This window comes from Squalius cephalus, assembly GCF_949319135.1.
Source record: "Squalius cephalus genome assembly, chromosome: 10".
In the NCBI taxonomy this organism is placed as follows: domain Eukaryota; kingdom Metazoa; phylum Chordata; class Actinopteri; order Cypriniformes; family Leuciscidae; genus Squalius; species Squalius cephalus.
In genome coordinates, this window is record NC_137131.1 from 36944080 (window position 1) to 36962976 (window position 18897).

Genomic DNA, 18897 nt, shown 5'->3' on the forward strand with positions numbered 1-18897 from the left:
TGTAACATGCTAAAAAAATGCTCTGGTCATTTAGAGGACTGTGGTTTCATTGTATCAAAGAAGAACACATACACACACACAGCGAAATGCACAAATATAGCCTTGTGTGTAGATGTGTTTACATTTCACGTTGATAACATGACCTTATTCCCCTTGTAGCAGGTCACAATGCCATCTCTCAGTAGACTGTTTATTTCGCACATCCTCTGACCAGTGGCCAGCTCCACAAAGAAAAGTCAGACCTTGAATCTTTTCTCATGTGTCTGTTTGTATTTCAGTCCATGTGCATATTCTGGCATCTGAATAGTTATTCATGAACTTGTGTGTGTGTTCAGTGTCAGAGGGGTGAGTTGAGATATTCAGCATGCCCATTCTAATGAAGGCATGTACTGCCACACTTTAGTGCTAATGTAACTGTCCAGTGTGTGTAGATTGGGACTAGCCTAATTATATTTTAGGGTATTTGATTTTTTAGCATATATAGCTCATTTTAATCTAACAACAATATGACGCTGCAGGAACAGTATTTGAAGAATTTCAAATACAAGTCAGTCTGCAGCTACAGCACTTCATGTTTTATAGTAATTTAAGGGTGTTTCTTTAACTTTGAGCAATTTAATGTCCAAGCATAAATTGACAGTAAAAAATTGGCATCTGTGGTTGGCAAAATTGCACTATTAAAAATACTGTGACAATGTTTCCGGTATTATGGGATGCCTATATATATATATATTACAATGTATAACCATACTCTTCATAAAGTGATGTTAATATAATTGTTTTAAGAACTTTTCATTGAAAGGTTCTTTAGGGAAATATGGTTCTTCTGTGGCATTTGTGCAAAACACCCCCCTTGGAACCTTTAGTTTTAAAGTCATCATGAAACAGAAGTTGCTTGACCTAATACCCGTTTTTCAGCACTGCAGTTGCCAGGGTTGGTACTTTTACACCATTGCCTTGCCATGCCATGGGTAGTTTTTTTAGTCCGCTGGTTGAATGAAGTAGGCTAATCCCGCTCCCCATCTGAACGCGATTGTTACGGAATGAGAATGAGATTTTTACTGTTGGACAGCCCCAGGACGCAATTGGGCTAGTTTTGATTTGATTTTTGAAGGTAAGATCTTACAGATTTATGAATGAACCGTTCATTTTAAAATCTTCCCGGTCTACTGACATTTGTTATGACATTAGCTTCAAACACTAAAATGCTCATGATAACTTTCAATTAGCAAATCCACTTCACAAGCTAATTACTCTTCAACAGAGATGCCATAGAAATATATAGAGGTATAGCAAAAGGAGGTTCAAACACAAAATTCCAAAGATGGCTGAGCACTTGTCTTTTCTTCCCTATTGTAATGAGTGAAATGTATTTGTCCATCTGGAATTGGTTGGATGGTTGTGGTTTGCTATTGGTCAATTTCATTTGAGTGACAGCTGGTCCCGCCCTTGCGCCAGTAAAAACGTCATCAGAGAAGTGAAGAGAAAATAAACACTGCGATGTTCTATAAAATGAGGATGATCAACTTTGATTTCATGTTGTTGACTTTAAAATGACATTTCCATCACAGAATAGGCCTATTATCAAACAGCAATCATATTTACAAAAATCCCACAGAACCAAAGGTCATTTTAAAATAACCAACACTTAAAACTTTAAACGTTGATCTAAATGTCAATTTCTAAATGCTTTCATGATACATCGTTTGATTAGTCGACACTGGCTGTGTGGAATGTGGGACTTTTCACTGAACGTTATCGGGTTGTTCATCCGTTCGGCAGGGTAAACACTTGTGTCACAGCAGCTGCTGCATTGAGAGAGTTCAGCCGTGTTCTGTCCGCTCGGCGGACTGGTGATCCTTCAGTTCGCCCTATGCCTCGATGACAACCCGCGGGCGAGAGCGCTTAATGAGGGAAGCTCAGTGAATGTCAAAACCAGAGCGATGCGTCATGCATCACCACGAGCCCTGCGGAGGCGCGACGCGCTGGCACAGAGCAGTGCGATAATGCAGTAAATCACTGTTCTTTTCTGGGTGTTTATTTTTACGACTGAGACCATAGGAATTTACCAGTGCATCCATCCATACTAAACATCTAATGAACAAGAAGAGAATCCGATAAGTTTCTTAGCAATTAAAGCTCATGTGATAGGGAAGGTGTCATAATAAGCACCACCATTCCCCTCTGTCGCCACCAGGGGGCGCCGGCGTATTGTTTGGAGCAGCGTGCCTCTCCCATGCCTCAGGTCAGGTGAAGTGTACTCCAGCGACCTCTCTCAAGCATGGATAACGATTATTTATTTTGACCGTGTCTGGTGAATTCGAGGAATTAAGGGATGAACAACCTCAGTCCCTATATAACACAATAATATTTACTGAACCTGTAAAGTTCTGGATATCTGAAAGTGAAATGTAGTGATAGGCTGAGAAATGTACAAATAATCTTTTAATATTGTCTAACGCTTTTTGTCCCTAGAGAGTAGTTTTATTTCCCTAGAGAGTAGTTTTATTTATTTCTTGTGTGGTTCATTTAAATGTGGTATATTGTTTTATAGTACTTTTAGGTAGGAAAAACAACAATGAAATCAAGTCATGTTATGTCAGGAGTGCTCCGGTCCTCCTTCACTGCTACTCTCCCTCATTCACACTCTGGACTACATTTCCCAGCATCCCTCCTGGTTCTCACCTGCACTCATTCAGCCATCACACGAACCTGTCACTGATCATTACCTCATCATCTCACTGATAAAAGCACACATCTCGAATACACACATTGTCTGGTTTCGTTTGAGCAAAAAAATTATGTTGGTTTAAAAAAAGGTTAAAAAAAAGTACCCTGGTTGCCTTAAAATTTTGAGTTCTTTGAAATGAAAAATTTAAGTTAATACAATGAGGGAGATTGGTTTAATCAACAGAAACTCAAAATATTATGTTATCTGAACCACATAAATGATAGGTTGCCACTACCCAGACGAGGTGTGCGATCCATCTTTCCATCCCGCTGTCACATGCCCTGCTAAAGACAAAGACTGTGATTTATCCCTGTCAAGATTCTGTGTTCACATGCTTGATCTCAGTACTCACCTGTTTGATCTGCTTCACTGCTGCACAATAAACATCATTGCTAACATTTATCTGCTTGTCCTCTCTGATACTGTTACAGTTTATTAGTTATTTGCATCGAATCGTGAGACAAAAACATTCTGAGTGCATAATAATTACATACAGACAACACAGACACAATATAAAATATAAAAAGTGTAAGATACAGATTTAGATATAGAAGGTTCATTATAAATCTTTTGTAATATCTGCAAAGGATTTGAATGATCATCATGTTTTACCAAAACATTTTTATAACAGTAGCATTTTAACTTAAGCAATTCAAACAAAAAGTAACATCTGATAATCTTTGAATAAAAGTAAATTAGACTATTGGACAGTTGTGTTGACATTTCAAGCAAAAAATCACAGGCAATGCCATCACACTTTTAATCCAGTGAATATTTCCCATGCAGGGTAGATTTATAAAGTCAATTTATGCATATAGGCACAAAAAAGGCTTGTACCTGTTGCCCCCATTTTCCATTTAAATACCCTATTGAAGCCTTGCAAAAGGGTGAAACATAAAGCAATTCAAGAAACAACAATAATGTGAAAAGTAATGTACAAAAATGAAAAGTAAACCGCTTCACATATAAATATTTGTCCTCTGTGCAACCTCGTCGACCGGTGCCTCACGTGCAGGTTCTGGCTCGACTAGCTGTGCATTCATTGACTCTGAGTCTGGAGTCGAGTCGTGAGGCTCGCGCACGAGTCACTCCCACCACCCAAGCCACCGATAACCGGAAGCGACTATCAGCCGTGATATTTGGGGAGACGAACGACAGCGAACAAGCGCCTTTCAATGGATAAAAACATCGCCTCATCTTTTCAATCTGTTTGACATCAACCGCGTTTTAGTGGGAAGGAAAACACAATAGAAGGAACTAACGGCAAAACCGAAGTCATTGGAACCCACTGTCATCCAGGTTCGAGCCTGACAGGCATCGCTATGGTAAGTAAAAGATCAATTCAGAAACGCCTAGAAAGGCCTGGCAAATAATAATCATATTTTGCCTAACAACTCAGCAGATACAATTGCGAGAAGAATCGTGTAAATGTTAATGTATGGCTGTTATAAATAGGCCTATGGGCTATTTACCTCACACAAGTACAGTTGGTGATTAGGACTTAATGTCCTATGTTCAGAAGAAGAATATGACGAGTCATTCATTTAAAGGTCACCCTCTGGCTGCTCTACATCAAACACAGTGGGATTTGGATTAAATGACGTGAAACAAAATAATTAATCGTATACATATAAAGATCATAAAGGCTGAGGCATATGTTTGCGCTGTAATTGGGATCATCCAGGCACATATAATGAGTTTAATCGGGATTTGGATCGCTGGCATTATCGCTCTTAGCCATGTCAGAGGTTTTACATGGGATTTGTGAATGTAGGAAAACGGGACAGATGTTTGGGTTTCTGTCCTCTGGTTGCCTGGAGATGATGATGATGATGGTGCTGCTGCTGAATTTGGCTGATCTATCAAAATTAGGGAGATGCTGCTTAAGCGGACTGCAGTTGACTTGTTTAAAGCTTAATAGAATAATAACGCTTGTTTTGAGGATTTCACAAGTCGTTGGCATTTCCACAAAACGCATTAATTATATTGATAATGATTGTCATTGAAAAGAGGAGCAAACGCGACCCCCTCCTTCCCTCAGATTTCCACACCCACCCACAGTCGCACACTGGCTGTACACGAGAAGGGGGTGAAAAACACAATCCGAAAACACCATTATGGGCCAATTTGCGGTGTTAACGCGAACCTTTATGCCTCCGAAACTCGTTTACGTTGGAGGCATTTTTGGTCTGTGAAAAAAGGCACACCCAGAAACGTTTTCTCTGTCGCCTAGACACCGTTTAACCCTTTGGGTGGGTTCTCGTTACGTGGAATCACATCAATCTCGGTTCTTCAGTCAGGGTCGGAAATGTAGATTTGTTGTAGTCCCAGGCGGGGTTTATTTTTTTAACATAAAGCTCTAGAAATGGCCGTGTAAATGGTTCGTAACAGTCATGTTTTGGGTGGACCTCGAGCCTGCGGAATGGAAATAAACGGAGACGTCAACATGGCGACAGCTGCTTCGCCCCTGCGCTCGAGATGAATCCTCATCTATAAAGGTAGGGCCTTCAAGCTCACCTTGGGCTTCTGTCACCATTCAGGACAAAAATGTACATCAACTTTCGATTAAAACCTTTTATTTGTTTATTGTGGTTCTTGAGAGCCGAGGTACTCCGTTTGACTTGTTGAAACACGTACGCTTGAAGAAAATTCGAAAATGAATGCCAGTCCATTTTGAACGTTTCTTGCGGTTTGCATTTTTTTTTAGACATTTATTATTATAAATCAATCAGTGTAATCCAAACGAACAATCCATTAATTAAAACAGACTGACAACTCTGAAAAGATTGAAAACTCGTTTATAAATTTTGAATTTGCATTTTAATGGCTTGTATAACGCTAGAGGGAATTTGCTATTATTAAACCCCCGAATCACCCGTGTTCAATACGTAAGAGTCAAACTGTCATTAAGAATAGCACGCGAATGTGACGGCGGTGGAGGGAGCGCGTGGCGGATGACCTGAACTGAGCCCAAGGCGGAAGCGCGCGCACCTGTGTTTCAGCACCATGGAGAGCAGCTGTTGCGAATCCCTATTATCCACGACGAAGCAGAACCATTTTAACGCACAGTTGAGGAAAAAGTGGCAAATTCTTGACTAGAAATCAGCAACACAGCCTAGTATGCACTAACGGCTTCGTTAGGACATGTCACGTGTTGGTGTTTTGTTCGAGTTCAGTGTGAGGTAGTGTGGAAGGTCACTTCTCCCCCCATCTGTCAGAAATCATATACATTCAGTCTTTATAACACATACAGTGTCTAAACATGTATGCATGACTGTCATGGTTTGAGGGGAAATTCTGACACACAGATGCCTAGAGTTGGCCTGGAATATTTTAATCCACCTTCTCGGTGACATACTGTCAAGATCTTTCAGTATCTTGACTGGAGTATCATGCAGGATCCACTGAGGTGACATATTTTACACTGATGTTCATTGGTAGTCACCCATGATTCTTCATTATGATGTATCTTTATTATGATTCCACCAGAGGAGCTTCCTAAATTTCTCAGTGTTTGTTTTTTGACAGCTCATCAGCTCATAGTTTGCCCAGGAGTGCCAACTGTATACTTAAATTGTGCCAATCTCTTCTCTGAGGTTTGCTTTGACCCTGGAGACAGGGCTGGGAGTAATGCTCCAGAGGGTTGGCTCATTTTTGGAGGGGGGTTAAATAAGTGGATCATTGGATGAGTGCTTGGGTGGGTAGACGCATGGGTGAGGGAGTTGTTTTTTACTTTGTCCTCAGAGGGAACAGGCTGAATTGTCTCGGTGACGGTAGGGAGAGAGTGAGACAACTCACAGTGCTCACTCACAGACCGACACGCACGCAAACAATTGCTTGACGAATATTAGTCACAGTTGCAAACTGAAATCTAGCCCAGAGCAGGCGAGGGTACCCTGGAATATTTTTTAGCCTAGAAAACATTGTTAGTGGGAGTTCTGCACAGAAAAATAGCACCTTTCAAATGGATGCAGACAACTCAAACTTGCTCAAAAAGCTTACTGCAGCAAGAAACTAAATCTATGCTTTTACTGATTTTATTAGTATACCTTCGTTCGTATGTATTGCTTTATTTGAGGTATGCTTCATATTCCAGGCATGTCATTTTCATGCAGATTTGTATAAGGATGTTTGTTCTCAAATTTCTCAAACAGTTTTTTCACCTTGCTATTACTTGCAGTATTACTCCACACTATAAGGCATAGCATATTTTATTTAGTCACAGTATAATAAATGCATTTTATCTCTGTTTTCATCTTCATTCATTAAAAGTGCATGGTCTGTGCAGGATCCGGTGAGCTAAAAGATTTTTAGTGCTACTGATTTTTGAGTTTGCTTGGTCAAATGTGTTTATTGCAACTACTACTATGCCTTTCTAGTTGGATGAGGACTCAGAGGTTTGCATCGTAGGTGGTTTGGAGCAGTGTCAACTGTTGTTTGTGTGAAAGAAATCCTAGTTCTAGAAAATTCTAGAAACTACTATTGCATAAATAAAACAATTAATGTGTTATAGATGCTTTTTTTTTACTGTCAACTGAAATGATTCACTGCTAAAACTCCTAAAATGGCATTGTCTAAAAAAAGGAAGAATGGAGCCTGTGGATTTGGATTTAGAAAAGTATAGATGCAAATGGGGATGCAATTATGGCATCTTTAACATGGTTTTGAAACTTTAACAAGAATCTGGGCTTCATTTTTCAGAATTGTCTTAAATCCACCATTTTGAATTGGATTTTTTTTTTTTTTTTAAAGATGAATAAATCTAAATTGTTGGGGGGGGGGGGGGGGGGGGTCGGGGGTAAAATCCATTTTAGACAGCCAGATGCATGCTCAGGTGCCACTCACAGGAATGTTATTATCTCCCAAACTGGATTTTGGATTCCAATGTGAGTTATGTGACATACAGTGTGTGTTAAACAGTTAATAAATGGACTTAAAATAAGGGAAAAAAAGGAAATTTAAACTATGCACTGTAGGAAATACAGTCGGTCAATTATACAGTACAGTTTAGTGGTTATTATAAAACAATATTTGACCGAGGAATTCTGTGACTGACCTGTCAGAATCAATAACTGCAGATAGCCGTGTAATAAAATGTGGATTCTTTCACTAGCGATATTATTATGTACTCTATCATTCAAAAGTTTTGGGGTCAGTAAGACTTTTAAAATGTTTTTGGAGGAAGTCTCTTATGCTCACAAAGGCTGCATTTATTTGATCGAAATACAGTAAAAAGAGTAATTTTCTGAAATAGTATTCCAATTTAAAATAACTGTTTTTAATATGCAACTTATTCCTGTGGTGGCAAAGCTGAATTTTCAGCATTCAGCAAAATAACAATTTAAAAGTCATTACTGTCACTTTTGATCAATTTAATTAATTCTTGCTTAATTTTATTTTGTTAGATAACTGAATGTCTTGTCTGGTACCCCAAAACTTTGAAGAGTTTGACTGAGAAAGCCAGAGAAGAGCAGAAGCAGGAGACGAAGTGATGATAATCAAATAGCAATAAAAATAGCAGAGTTTATTGAATAATCTTAATTGCATATGTTTCTATGCTCAGACTTTGTCTGACCAGTACACATCCAGCATGTGTTATTATACCAAGGGAAAAACAATGTAAAATTACTGCTTCAAAACATCATCCATGATGTTAAAAACCTTGAAATGGGAGAGATTCTCTTATCTCCTAGTCGTGAAAAAAAAAAAAAAAAAAATCCCTTAAAACCAAACAATCATAAGATTAAACAACAATAGAAAAGAAATAATAAGAAATATAAAGACTTAAAATTATGAATAGTAATAATAATATGATTAAATGATAAATGGTATAATTAAACTATATAAAAACAAAAAAAATAATACACAACACAGATTTATGGTCACACAGGTTGTTACTTAAAATCCTTAGATCATTTATTTCCCCCCTAAAAATTACTGACCACAAACTTGTGATTAGTAATAATCTCTTTCTCTCCCTCTGGCTTTCTCCATCTCTATACCTCTTTCTTATTTTTATCTCCCCATATGTTACATATATTTCACTATTCTTTGAGCCAGTGAATCTTGAAGGGTAGGGGGGATTCCTAGGGGTCATGAAGCCCCTGGTACTGTAGCTGATTTGATCTGAGTACATGCCCAGTTTGGCGCTCACAGGTCTGGCCACAGCACTCAGGGCAGCACGCCAGACCGGCTATTTATGCCTGGTGACCCGCAGGCGTTGCTGCTCTACTGTAACATACAGAGCTGGTACAACCATGCAATTCTGTAAATGCACGCACACACACACACACGCAAGCTGCATCTAATGTCACTGCTTGAATATTAACAGCCTCTTTATTGGTAATAATTCAGAAATCTTCTTTCGAGTCTCCAGTGTGATGCCGATTGTTATGTAAATAAATTGACGTTGGTTAATTTCATATTTTAAATTGACTCAATTCATAAAAATGAAAGACTGGAATGATCAATCTCCTCTCGCAACAACTGTGTATTGAACTTGTGATTTCCTTCCTTCAGCGCCCAGAGTGACCGGAGATTAGCTGGTGCAGCTACCAGAGCAGGATGTCAATATGGCTGCTCAGCTGCTCGTTCCACCCGGACCTGACAGCTTCCGGCCCTTCGTGCCCGAGTCTCTCGCTGCTATCGAGCGCCGCATCGCAGAGGAGGCGGCCCAACGGCCCAAAGTCGAGAGACGGCCTGATGATGATGACGAAAACGGGCCCAAACCCAACAGCGATTTGGAGGCGGGAAAATCCCTGCCCTTTATCTACGGAGACATTCCACCCAATATGGTGTCCGTCCCGCTGGAGGACCTGGACAGCTACTACAGCAACCAAAAAGTATGTGAATGAAGATTTTTTAAATGGAAACATTTAACTTTCGTTTGCTTGTCATTTGCATTTAGATTGTCAACAGGACTTTAGTCTGGTGTCAGAAAGTGTATCATTCTCTAGTTATATAACAGATTTGAAAAGAGATTGTCACAGAATGTGCACTGTAACCACAATCCGTTTTTCTCTGCTTCAGACCTTTATAGTATTGAATCGTGGGAAGGCTATATTCCGCTTTAATGCTACGCCGGCCTTGTATATTTTGAGCCCTTTCAATCCATTGAGGAGAATCTCCATCAAGGTCCTGGTGCATTCATATCCTTTATCAGCTGAATGGATGTATGTAATAGGTATAATGACAACTCCATTAGCTTCCACATCAGCGGACGAGATCATTTTGTTTATTCTAAATGCACATTACAGATATGTTGTCTGTTGCTTTAAATGCTCGAGCTCTGGTGTTTGGTGAATTCTGATTGGCACAACTGTCATTGTTTTTATCCTTTATCAGCTGGGAAAAAAATTCTGAAAGTGATTCCAATAATATCGTTTTTCTTTGCCTTTATCATTATAGTTGTGGTGTGGACTCTGCTATTCTTTTATATTTAGAATGATTTTTAGAACTTTTTCTTTATCGTTATCTTTATAATTATTGTTCCTGGTGTGAACAGGGCTTTAGTCTTGTATAGCCAGACTGTCACGTGTAGCCTGCTTTGGTTTCGTATTCTCTGTGTTCTGTTTTGCCTGTCTGATTTGCGAGTTCGTTTCCATGGTTCTTAATTTGTTAACACCTGTTCTGTTTCAGTTAATCGTCCCCTGTGTATTTAAGCCCTCAGTTTCCTGTGTTCCATTGTCTGGTCTAGTCAGTGTGTAACGTGGTTGTGGATTCTAGCTCCTGGGTTTTCCTGTTGAATTTATTAAAAGACTGTTTATTTAGTATTCTTATTCTTTTGTCTTCGTGCATTCATTACAGCCACAGTATGTGACAGAAAACAAAACCAAACCTGGTCTACACGTGACACAGACTTCTTATTGTGACAACTTGCTTAGAAGGAACCAACATCTGACAATCTGACCAACATGTGAAGGGAACAAACAAAATTTGTTTTGTTTTTACCTATACAGTTCAAAAGTTTGAGCTCAGTGAAATTTTGTGTTGTTTTTTAAAAGTGTCTTTTATGCTCACCAAGACTGCATTTATTTGATTTTTAAAAAACTGTAAAAACAGTAATATCGTGAAATATTTTTTTTACAATTTAAAATAACAGTTTTCTTTTTTAATATACAGACCCTTTCCAAAAAATTAGAATATCATGGAAAAGTTTATTTATTTCCATAATTCCATTCAAAACGTTAAACTTCCATAGATTATAGATTCAGGACCCACAACTTAAACGATTTCAAGTATTTAGTTGTTTATTTGTACATAATTTGGGCTTCCAGCTCATAAAACCCACGAAAACAGGATTTCAGAAAATTAGAATATTACATGAAATCACACAGTAATTACACAGTGATACCATGGTCATTGAACCAGGTTTTGGTTCTTTTGGCAGTGTGGGCAGGTGCAAATCCTGCTGGAAAATACTTCGTACTGCTCAAGAAACAATTCTTATGATTATCAATGTTGAATATTTCTTTGGAAACTGATAAATTTTTTCCCCAAAGATTCTTTGATTAAAGATCAAAAAATTGATGTAGCCTATTTTGTGACAATTTTAAAAGTATTTACTGTCACTTTATTAGAATTTAATGTATCCTTGCCAAACGGAAGTATGAATTTTGTAAAAAATCAATCTTTCTGACTCCAACCATTTGAGTGATATTGTACATACCGCAGAATATAGAGTTCTGCTTCTATACATTTATTCTGTTTACTACTAAGTGCCTCAAACATAACTTTTGCTATCTTTCAAATATTTGGCAAACTTCATTATCCAGTGATTAGTTTTTTCCCATAGGCATTGAACCTTGCGGCTATGTCATTTGAGGCTGAGATTTGGTTGATTGGTTGTATGTATTTGTGTGTGTTTTCTTTGTGTATATTCCTTGACCTCTGCTTACGCTGTTCAGTTTTGTGATCATGTGCACAATCTTGACCAACTGCGCCTTCATGACCCTCAGCAATCCCCCGGACTGGGCCAAGAACGTAGAGTAAGTCACATCTTGTGCATAGATTTAAGAAAGTTTTACAGCCTAACCTGATTAACATTTATTAAGAACCCCAATAGATCATAATTTTGTCCATTTCTGTTTGCATTTGGACCATCTCTGTCCTAGCGTACTCCTAAATGTCGACAACATTATCAGTATTCTGGAGCAATGAACTAAACATATTGATGATCTTCTATGCAATTGTATGGGGAGATTTTTGTTCAATAAAATGCTCTGTAAGATGTGTCATATCCCCCTAATTTATATATATTAAATACCAGCTGTTTCTGAATAACAATGGAAAAGAAAACTTTCTAAAGTTTTCTAAAGACTTGAAATATAATATATATTCCAAGTTTTCTGAAGCCATACAATAACTTGTGACTGTAAGTGACTCAAAATAGAAAAAGAAAAAAGGAAATAATAAAGTCATTATTCACTGGTAATCTTCTCCTCTAGTGAGTTGTTGACTCAAGAACTGCTGTGACAAGATCATTGAGTCAGTGAGTTGAATTTTTCGAACGAATCTCATGGTACAATTTTTCACTTAACCAGTTTTTGAGTTATACTCATTAAATCAAACCCCCATCTGATAATGAAAGTTGATTACGGAATTTAATAATCATTTATGTGTGTTGTTACATTGTATCGCTGCTACAACAAACACGAAGAATGCAAGATTGAGGAAACAAATACACATGTTAAATTAAGAAAAATCTTGCCACCAAGTTTGGATTTCTGTATTATTATCCATTAATGTGTGCATCAATGTTTAATAAAGTTTATTTTTGTTTTCGTCCCCATGCAGTTGCCATATATTATGCATATACAGGAATATAGACTCCATAGCATATGGTGAATATACACTGTGCTGTAACTTGCCTTTTGTTTATTATGTGTATGTAATAGATAATGTGCAATAAGCAACAAAATAAACAGTAATACATGATACAATATTACAATAGGACAGTTTCTTAAATGTTCAAGATTCTTGTCTTCAAAGTAACTAAAAAAAGTAACTCAAACGTCATTAAAATCAGCAATAAAGTTTCATTACACTATAAAACTCTGAAAATATAACTGGATTAGATAAGTAGATTGTTTTTAAATTATGAAAATTATAAATGAGGAGAACCAAGGTTAACCACTTTAAATTTAATATAACAGTTTGATATAATGCAAATTTTACTTTTGGCCCCAGACCTCAATCAAGTTCGATTTTTGGCCCTTCGTTGTGAAAAGTTTGGGCACCTCTATGCTAGACGGACATGTTTGACCGTTGCGCTTGCGTCTAGCATCTTTTGTACAGTAACACGCATGACTCACCATTCTAAACGCGCAGCTCAGGTGTAAAATTAAAAGTCCATCTATTAAAAAACATGCCTCTAGTCCTTGCATTTTTTTCCCCACTGACCTGTGTTTCTCGCTTTTAACCTGCAAAACATGTGTTTTGTGTGCATGAACCCTTATGTTTTTAATGTTCTTAAGTCTCTTCCTAAAGGGATAGTTCACCCAAATATTTTTATTTTGTCATTACCCTCAATTTCAGGGTAAGTAAATTATGACAATTTGGGTGAACTATCCCTTTAAAGCAAATTCAGACTGAACCAACCAACAGACGGAAACAGAGACTTTGTCGGGGTTTGTCAGATCTGTATGTTAGCCGTGTCGATGTCTGTCGGCGTTGGTCAGCACTTTTGATTGAACGCGTTAATTCTGCGTTTGTCGGGTCTTGAAACGTCTGAGAAATGACATACTGTAATCTGGCTGGCATCTGTCGGTGCAGTGTGAATTGGCCTTTAGACATTTCTCTTTTTTGAGAGTAGTAGACATTTTTTACGTATTTCTTGGCCCAATGTTCTTTTTCAATAGGAAATTCGTCAACACAGGAAATAAAATAGCATTTGACAAATCATTACATGGGGTCTTTAACACTTAATTGTTTTGATTTCATACTGTAGTTCTTAATTCTTTTGAGTTATGTTGGTGAAGTTTTGTTTTTGTGCATTCAGGTACACGTTCACAGGGATCTACACCTTCGAGTCCCTGATTAAGATCCTGGCACGGGGCTTCTGCGTGGGGAAGTTCACTTTCCTGCGAGACCCCTGGAACTGGCTGGATTTCAGTGTCATTATGATGGCGTGAGTATTTCTGAGGACAGCTGATGCAGATTATTTTGTATTAGAGCTGCACGATTCTGGATAAATTGAGAATCACAGTTTTTTTGTTTCAAATAGAAATCACAATTCAGCCACGATTTTGAATAGACAAACCAAACAAAATATCAAGTAATTTACTAGCGGTTCTGACCAAATGTTAATCGCTGCAGTCTATTTAAAAAATATTGAATGAATTATTGTTTTAAAAAAAATATATTGTGAATGAATGATTCAATGACTCACTCAGACTTCACTTGTTTAATTACTGGATGAATCAGTGTTTTTTTTAAACAAATCTCTTGAATGAATGATTCAATGACAAATACATTTTTTAACAATCAGTTGTTGCCACCTACTGGTGTAACTTTGTAATTTACATAATCTTTATTTGAAGCAGCAAGTTACTTTCAAAAGCTACTGTAGACATCAGTGATTATATCCAAACTATCAGCTTTTTATCTCAGTAATTCTGTGATAATTTGAATTCTGTGATCATTTGAATTTGAATGTGATAATCCGATTTGAATGTTCCGTTGTGATCGTACATAACAGACATAGACGAATTGTTATCATTTAGAAATTAGATCGCACGGATGTTTGAATCAAGATCGTGATCTTTTAACAATTAATACTGCAGCTCTATTTTGTATTAAAAACATAAGAGAAATGTGAATGTCCACTGTTTTCCCTGAACTGTTAATGAGAGTTTAGAAAGCTGGTGAATCCATGTCGGTTGCAGTTGTGTGAGTTTGAGCTGGTGTGTCGGCGTGCGTGTGTGCGCTTGTGGTAACTCTCTATTTGATTCTACAGGTATGTAACTGAGTTTGTAAACCTAGGCAATGTGTCAGCTCTCCGCACTTTCAGAGTGCTCAGAGCTTTGAAAACTATCTCAGTCATCCCAGGTAAGGGATGTATGTGTGCGTGTGTGTGTATAGACGTGCGCATGCGTGTGCGCGTAAACACGGTTGTCAGTCAGGTGTGTGTCTCTGTGTGACGTTTCCCTCTGCTGCCCTGTCCTGTCCTAACATGTGTGCGTGTGTGTGTTTGTGCGTGCGTGCGCGTGTGACCCCCTCTCCCTCCTCCCTCCCCCTCCCTACAGATATGTAACAGAATTTGTGGATCTGGGCAATGTCTCAGCACTGAGAACCTTCAGGGTTTTACGAGCACTCAAAACTATATCAGTGATTCCAGGTGAGGGCTAGCTCACAGGCTGCCTCTCTCTTCATCTGAGCTCTCGCTCACTCCATCCCCTCCTCCGCTGGCCTCTCTCTCTCATTCTGTCGCTCCAAGCGGTCAGAGAAAGCAGGAATCCGCTCGGGTGTAAAAACGGGATTCCAGGCTTTTAAAAACACATTCTGTAGTTTTCCTTATATCCCTTTTGCCGGGCTCTGCTCTGTTATTTCCCAAAGACCATCACGCCTTGGGAAAGGTCTCCCATCATGCCTTGGGAAATAGACAACTGGGCATTTTTTGAGTTGTGTTGTTTTTGTTTTTTTTTGTTTTTTTTGCATGAGACATTGCTGAAGCCTATATAGTCTGAGATAGAGAACTTGAGACCCTTTACTCTTCTCTTCTCCTGTGTCTGCTGTTTGAGTTCTATGTGCATGCGCATCGTCGGCCGTGTTCGCTATGTCCCGTGCTGTGTGTGTGTGTGTGTGTGTGTGTGTGAAGCACAGACATGCACACACGCACATGCTACACTTTCACTCACTGTCCTACACTGCATGCTTAAATGTTGTTAATACGCAATATCACAAACATTTATTCAACTAGCTAATAGTTAATACAATGTTTTAATCACCAAAAGCTTCTGATTGCTTTATATTGTACTAATTTACAATATCAAAAGCTGAATGTTTTACTAGATTTGTATTGTTATTCTAGTCCAAAGAAAAGATTAAAGTAACTGTAATGTCAAAATTATACTTAATGTTGTATACTGCCAGATTTTCAAGGAAAAGTTCAGCCAAACATGAAAATTCGGCCATCCCCCCCATTCAGCCTCCATACCTTATTCCAAACCAAACTTGTATGCTATTTTTTTAAGATAGCATGTGTGAAGAACATCAGAATTTGAGTCTTAATTTAAAGGTACGCTACCAAAAGAGATTTTCAGTTGAACTGCTATGAACTTTAGTTGCTATGAACTGTCACTAGAATAGAGCTGTGTGAAGAATCTTTTAAATGTCCTTTTTGTGCTTTGAAGGAAAAATAAGCACACAGGTTTGGAATAACATGAGGGTGAATAAATAATGTGTTTCTGGGTGAACCATTCCTGTAAAAAAAACAAAACAAAAAAAACCCCGATATACATACGTATATATTATATATATATATATATATATATATATATATATATATATATATATATATATATATATATGTAAGGATGACAGAAACAGTAACACTTTAACAATAAGGTACAATTTGTTAACATTATATAATGCATTAGGCATTATGAACTAACAATGAACAATATTTTACAGTATTTATATTTATGGTAATTTACAGTATAATAATCTGAATTTACACAAAAATGGCATAAATGTACTAGTATATGTAAACATTTATATTATCTTAGATTAATAAATGTTGTAAATGTTATTTAATGTACAGTAGCTATTATGTTATTTAACAGATTAGACCTTATTATAAAGTGTTACCATAAGATCTTTTTCATATTTATGTAGTTGTAACATAGGCATACTCACACTGTGTTTGAGTTGTTGTGCGCATCAGCAGTGTTAGTGACCACCGTTGCGTGTTCCTCAGGGCTGAAGACCATCGTCGGAGCTCTGATCCAGTCTGTGAAGAAGCTGTCAGACGTGATGATCCTGACGGTGTTCTGTCTGAGTGTGTTTGCTCTGATCGGACTGCAGCTCTTCATGGGAAACCTGCGGCAGAAGTGTGTGAAGATGCCGGAGGTCAATGTCACTGAAAACCTCACCGCCACGCTGAACTATAGTATCGGCTTAGAGCTGCACAACTCCACCTTTAACTGGACAGAGTACATTACTGATGAGAGTAAGTGAAGAATGTGTGTGATTTTTCTCTCCTATGTGTGTGTGTGTTATTGAGATGCTTGTTGACACTCCATGTTCTTGCGGATGTAAGGAGTGCTCCACTGGCCCAAGAAAAATGAGTCATCTAGTGCTTAAAGCACTTTTATGGTTGTGTGTGTGTGGATGTTGCCAGCAGCAAGTGTGATTTAAAGGCTAGCTTTCATTTGGACACTTCCTTCAAGCTACATGATTCGGGGCTAGAAACATATTGTGCATCTTTGTGTATATACGTTCTGCTTCTGATATTTTTATTATATATCTTGACATTTATCTTATGCTTTTTTCCCTTTTAGAAAATTATTATCACCTCCCAGGCCGCAGAGATGCTTTGCTATGCGGAAATTCAAGCGATGCAGGGTAAATATATGTTCTTTCAGATTTTACATGCTAGTTCAAATTAAAACAAAACATGTCCTTATAGTTAATTAGAATATAGATAAGATTTTTGTAACAAAGAAAAGTTTTGCAGGTTTTCTTAATACTCTAACATATCTCCCTTTTTAATTTGTTAAGAGTATATAATGTAGTGGTTCTCAGCCTTTCTGACTCATTTTTAGCATTTTAAATTGTTAGTATGACTAAATTATTTTAGAGCTACTCAGGACCAGTTTTCTGAGGCCACTGTTCTGCTTTGTTGGGATAAATTGCTTACTCTTATTCACTGAATATACTTAAAAACTTTTTTCTAATTGGTGGGGATTACAGGCAGTGCCCAGAGGGCTTCAAATGTATAAAAGCAGGGCGTAATCCTGACTACGGCTACACAAGCTTTGACACGTTCAGCTGGGCCTTCCTCTCACTCTTCCGACTCATGACACAAGACTTCTGGGAAAACCTCTACCAGCAGGTACAACTTAGACATCCCATCACTGCCCACCTTGTCTCAGTATCCTACTGTAGGCTTGAAAAGACACCCCACATCCTTCTATATAGTCTAGGCCATGTTTTTTATATTAGCATTATACCACACCATTGTTTTTTGAAGCTCCAGCAGCACACCAAAAGACATTCAGTTTTATCAGAATTGTGAGCTAATTGAACGCGATGAGAGAAAAATGCAATTTTACAGAAAATAATGCCATGATAAATGCATGCAGGCTTCACAAAGGTATCAAACATACAGTGTGATGAGGATAGTCAAAAAATTCTCATGTCGTACACAAAAAAATTACTTAAGTTCTTGCAAGGGAATAATAATAATAATAAACTTTATTTTATATAGCGCCTTTAAAGCAGCTTCTCAAGGCACTTTACACAATAAAAATACAAAGAGAGAGAAAAAAATATACAGATAGAAATACAAAGCGTACAAAAAAACAAAAGAACACACTGGAATACAAAATAATTAAAACCATCCAGAAAAATAAAGAGTTTTTAGGTTGGATTTAAAAATGCTTAGATTTTGTGCATCTTTAATATGAGAAGGAAGTGCGTTCCAGAGTCTAGGAGCATAGGACGACAAAGCCCTGTCCCCTACAGATCACAAATGTGTCTGTGGAACAGCCAAAAGACCAGCTTGAGAGGAGTGCAAATGACGTTTAGGAATATATACATTTAAAAGCGCAGACAGATACTGTGGGGCCAGACCATGTAGTGTCTTATATGTGAGTATAAGGATTTTAAAATCTATGCGGAATCTGACCAGGAGCCAGTGCAAGGACTTCAGTATTGGAGAAATGTGTTGATTTCTTCTGACTCCAGTCAGGATCCTAGCAGCAGAATTTTGCACACATTGCAATTTGTTGAGAGTGGTTTAAGGAACCCCAGCAAGAAAGTGCATTGCAGTAGTCAATGTGGGCAAAAAAAGTATTGATAAGCCTTTCAGTCACAGGAAAGGATAGCATAGGGCGAAGTCTAGCAATATTTGCTAATGACAAAGGGCAATTCCACGCAAAACTGTCACATCCATAACGCCAGCACAATGCCATTGTATTTAGTTGGCGTTATGGATGTGACAG

At 37.9% G+C, this 18897-nt stretch overlaps 1 protein-coding gene across 3 annotated transcripts in view; it reads left to right on the forward strand.

Moving 5' to 3' along the window:
• The first annotated feature begins 3808 nt into the window (after window positions 1-3808).
• Window positions 3809-18897, forward strand: part of scn1lab (sodium channel, voltage-gated, type I like, alpha b) — a 49149-nt gene continuing 34060 nt past the window's right edge. The window contains exons 1-9 of one of the 3 annotated variants that reach the window (XM_079883932.1): window positions 3809-4056; window positions 9251-9573; window positions 9761-9878; window positions 11628-11718; window positions 13731-13859; window positions 14688-14779; window positions 16650-16901; window positions 17233-17296; window positions 17645-17786. In XM_079883932.1, coding sequence (XP_079740058.1) covers window positions 9304-9573; window positions 9761-9878; window positions 11628-11718; window positions 13731-13859; window positions 14688-14779; window positions 16650-16901; window positions 17233-17296; window positions 17645-17786 — 1158 coding nt within the window. In that variant the 5' untranslated portion in view covers window positions 3809-4056; window positions 9251-9303. Of the gene's footprint in view, window positions 4057-9250; window positions 9574-9760; window positions 9879-11627; window positions 11719-13730; window positions 13860-14687; window positions 14780-14976; window positions 15069-16649; window positions 16902-17232; window positions 17297-17644; window positions 17787-18897 lie in introns of those variants that run through there. The other 2 variants (XM_079883933.1, XM_079883934.1) reach the window with 2 other exon arrangements.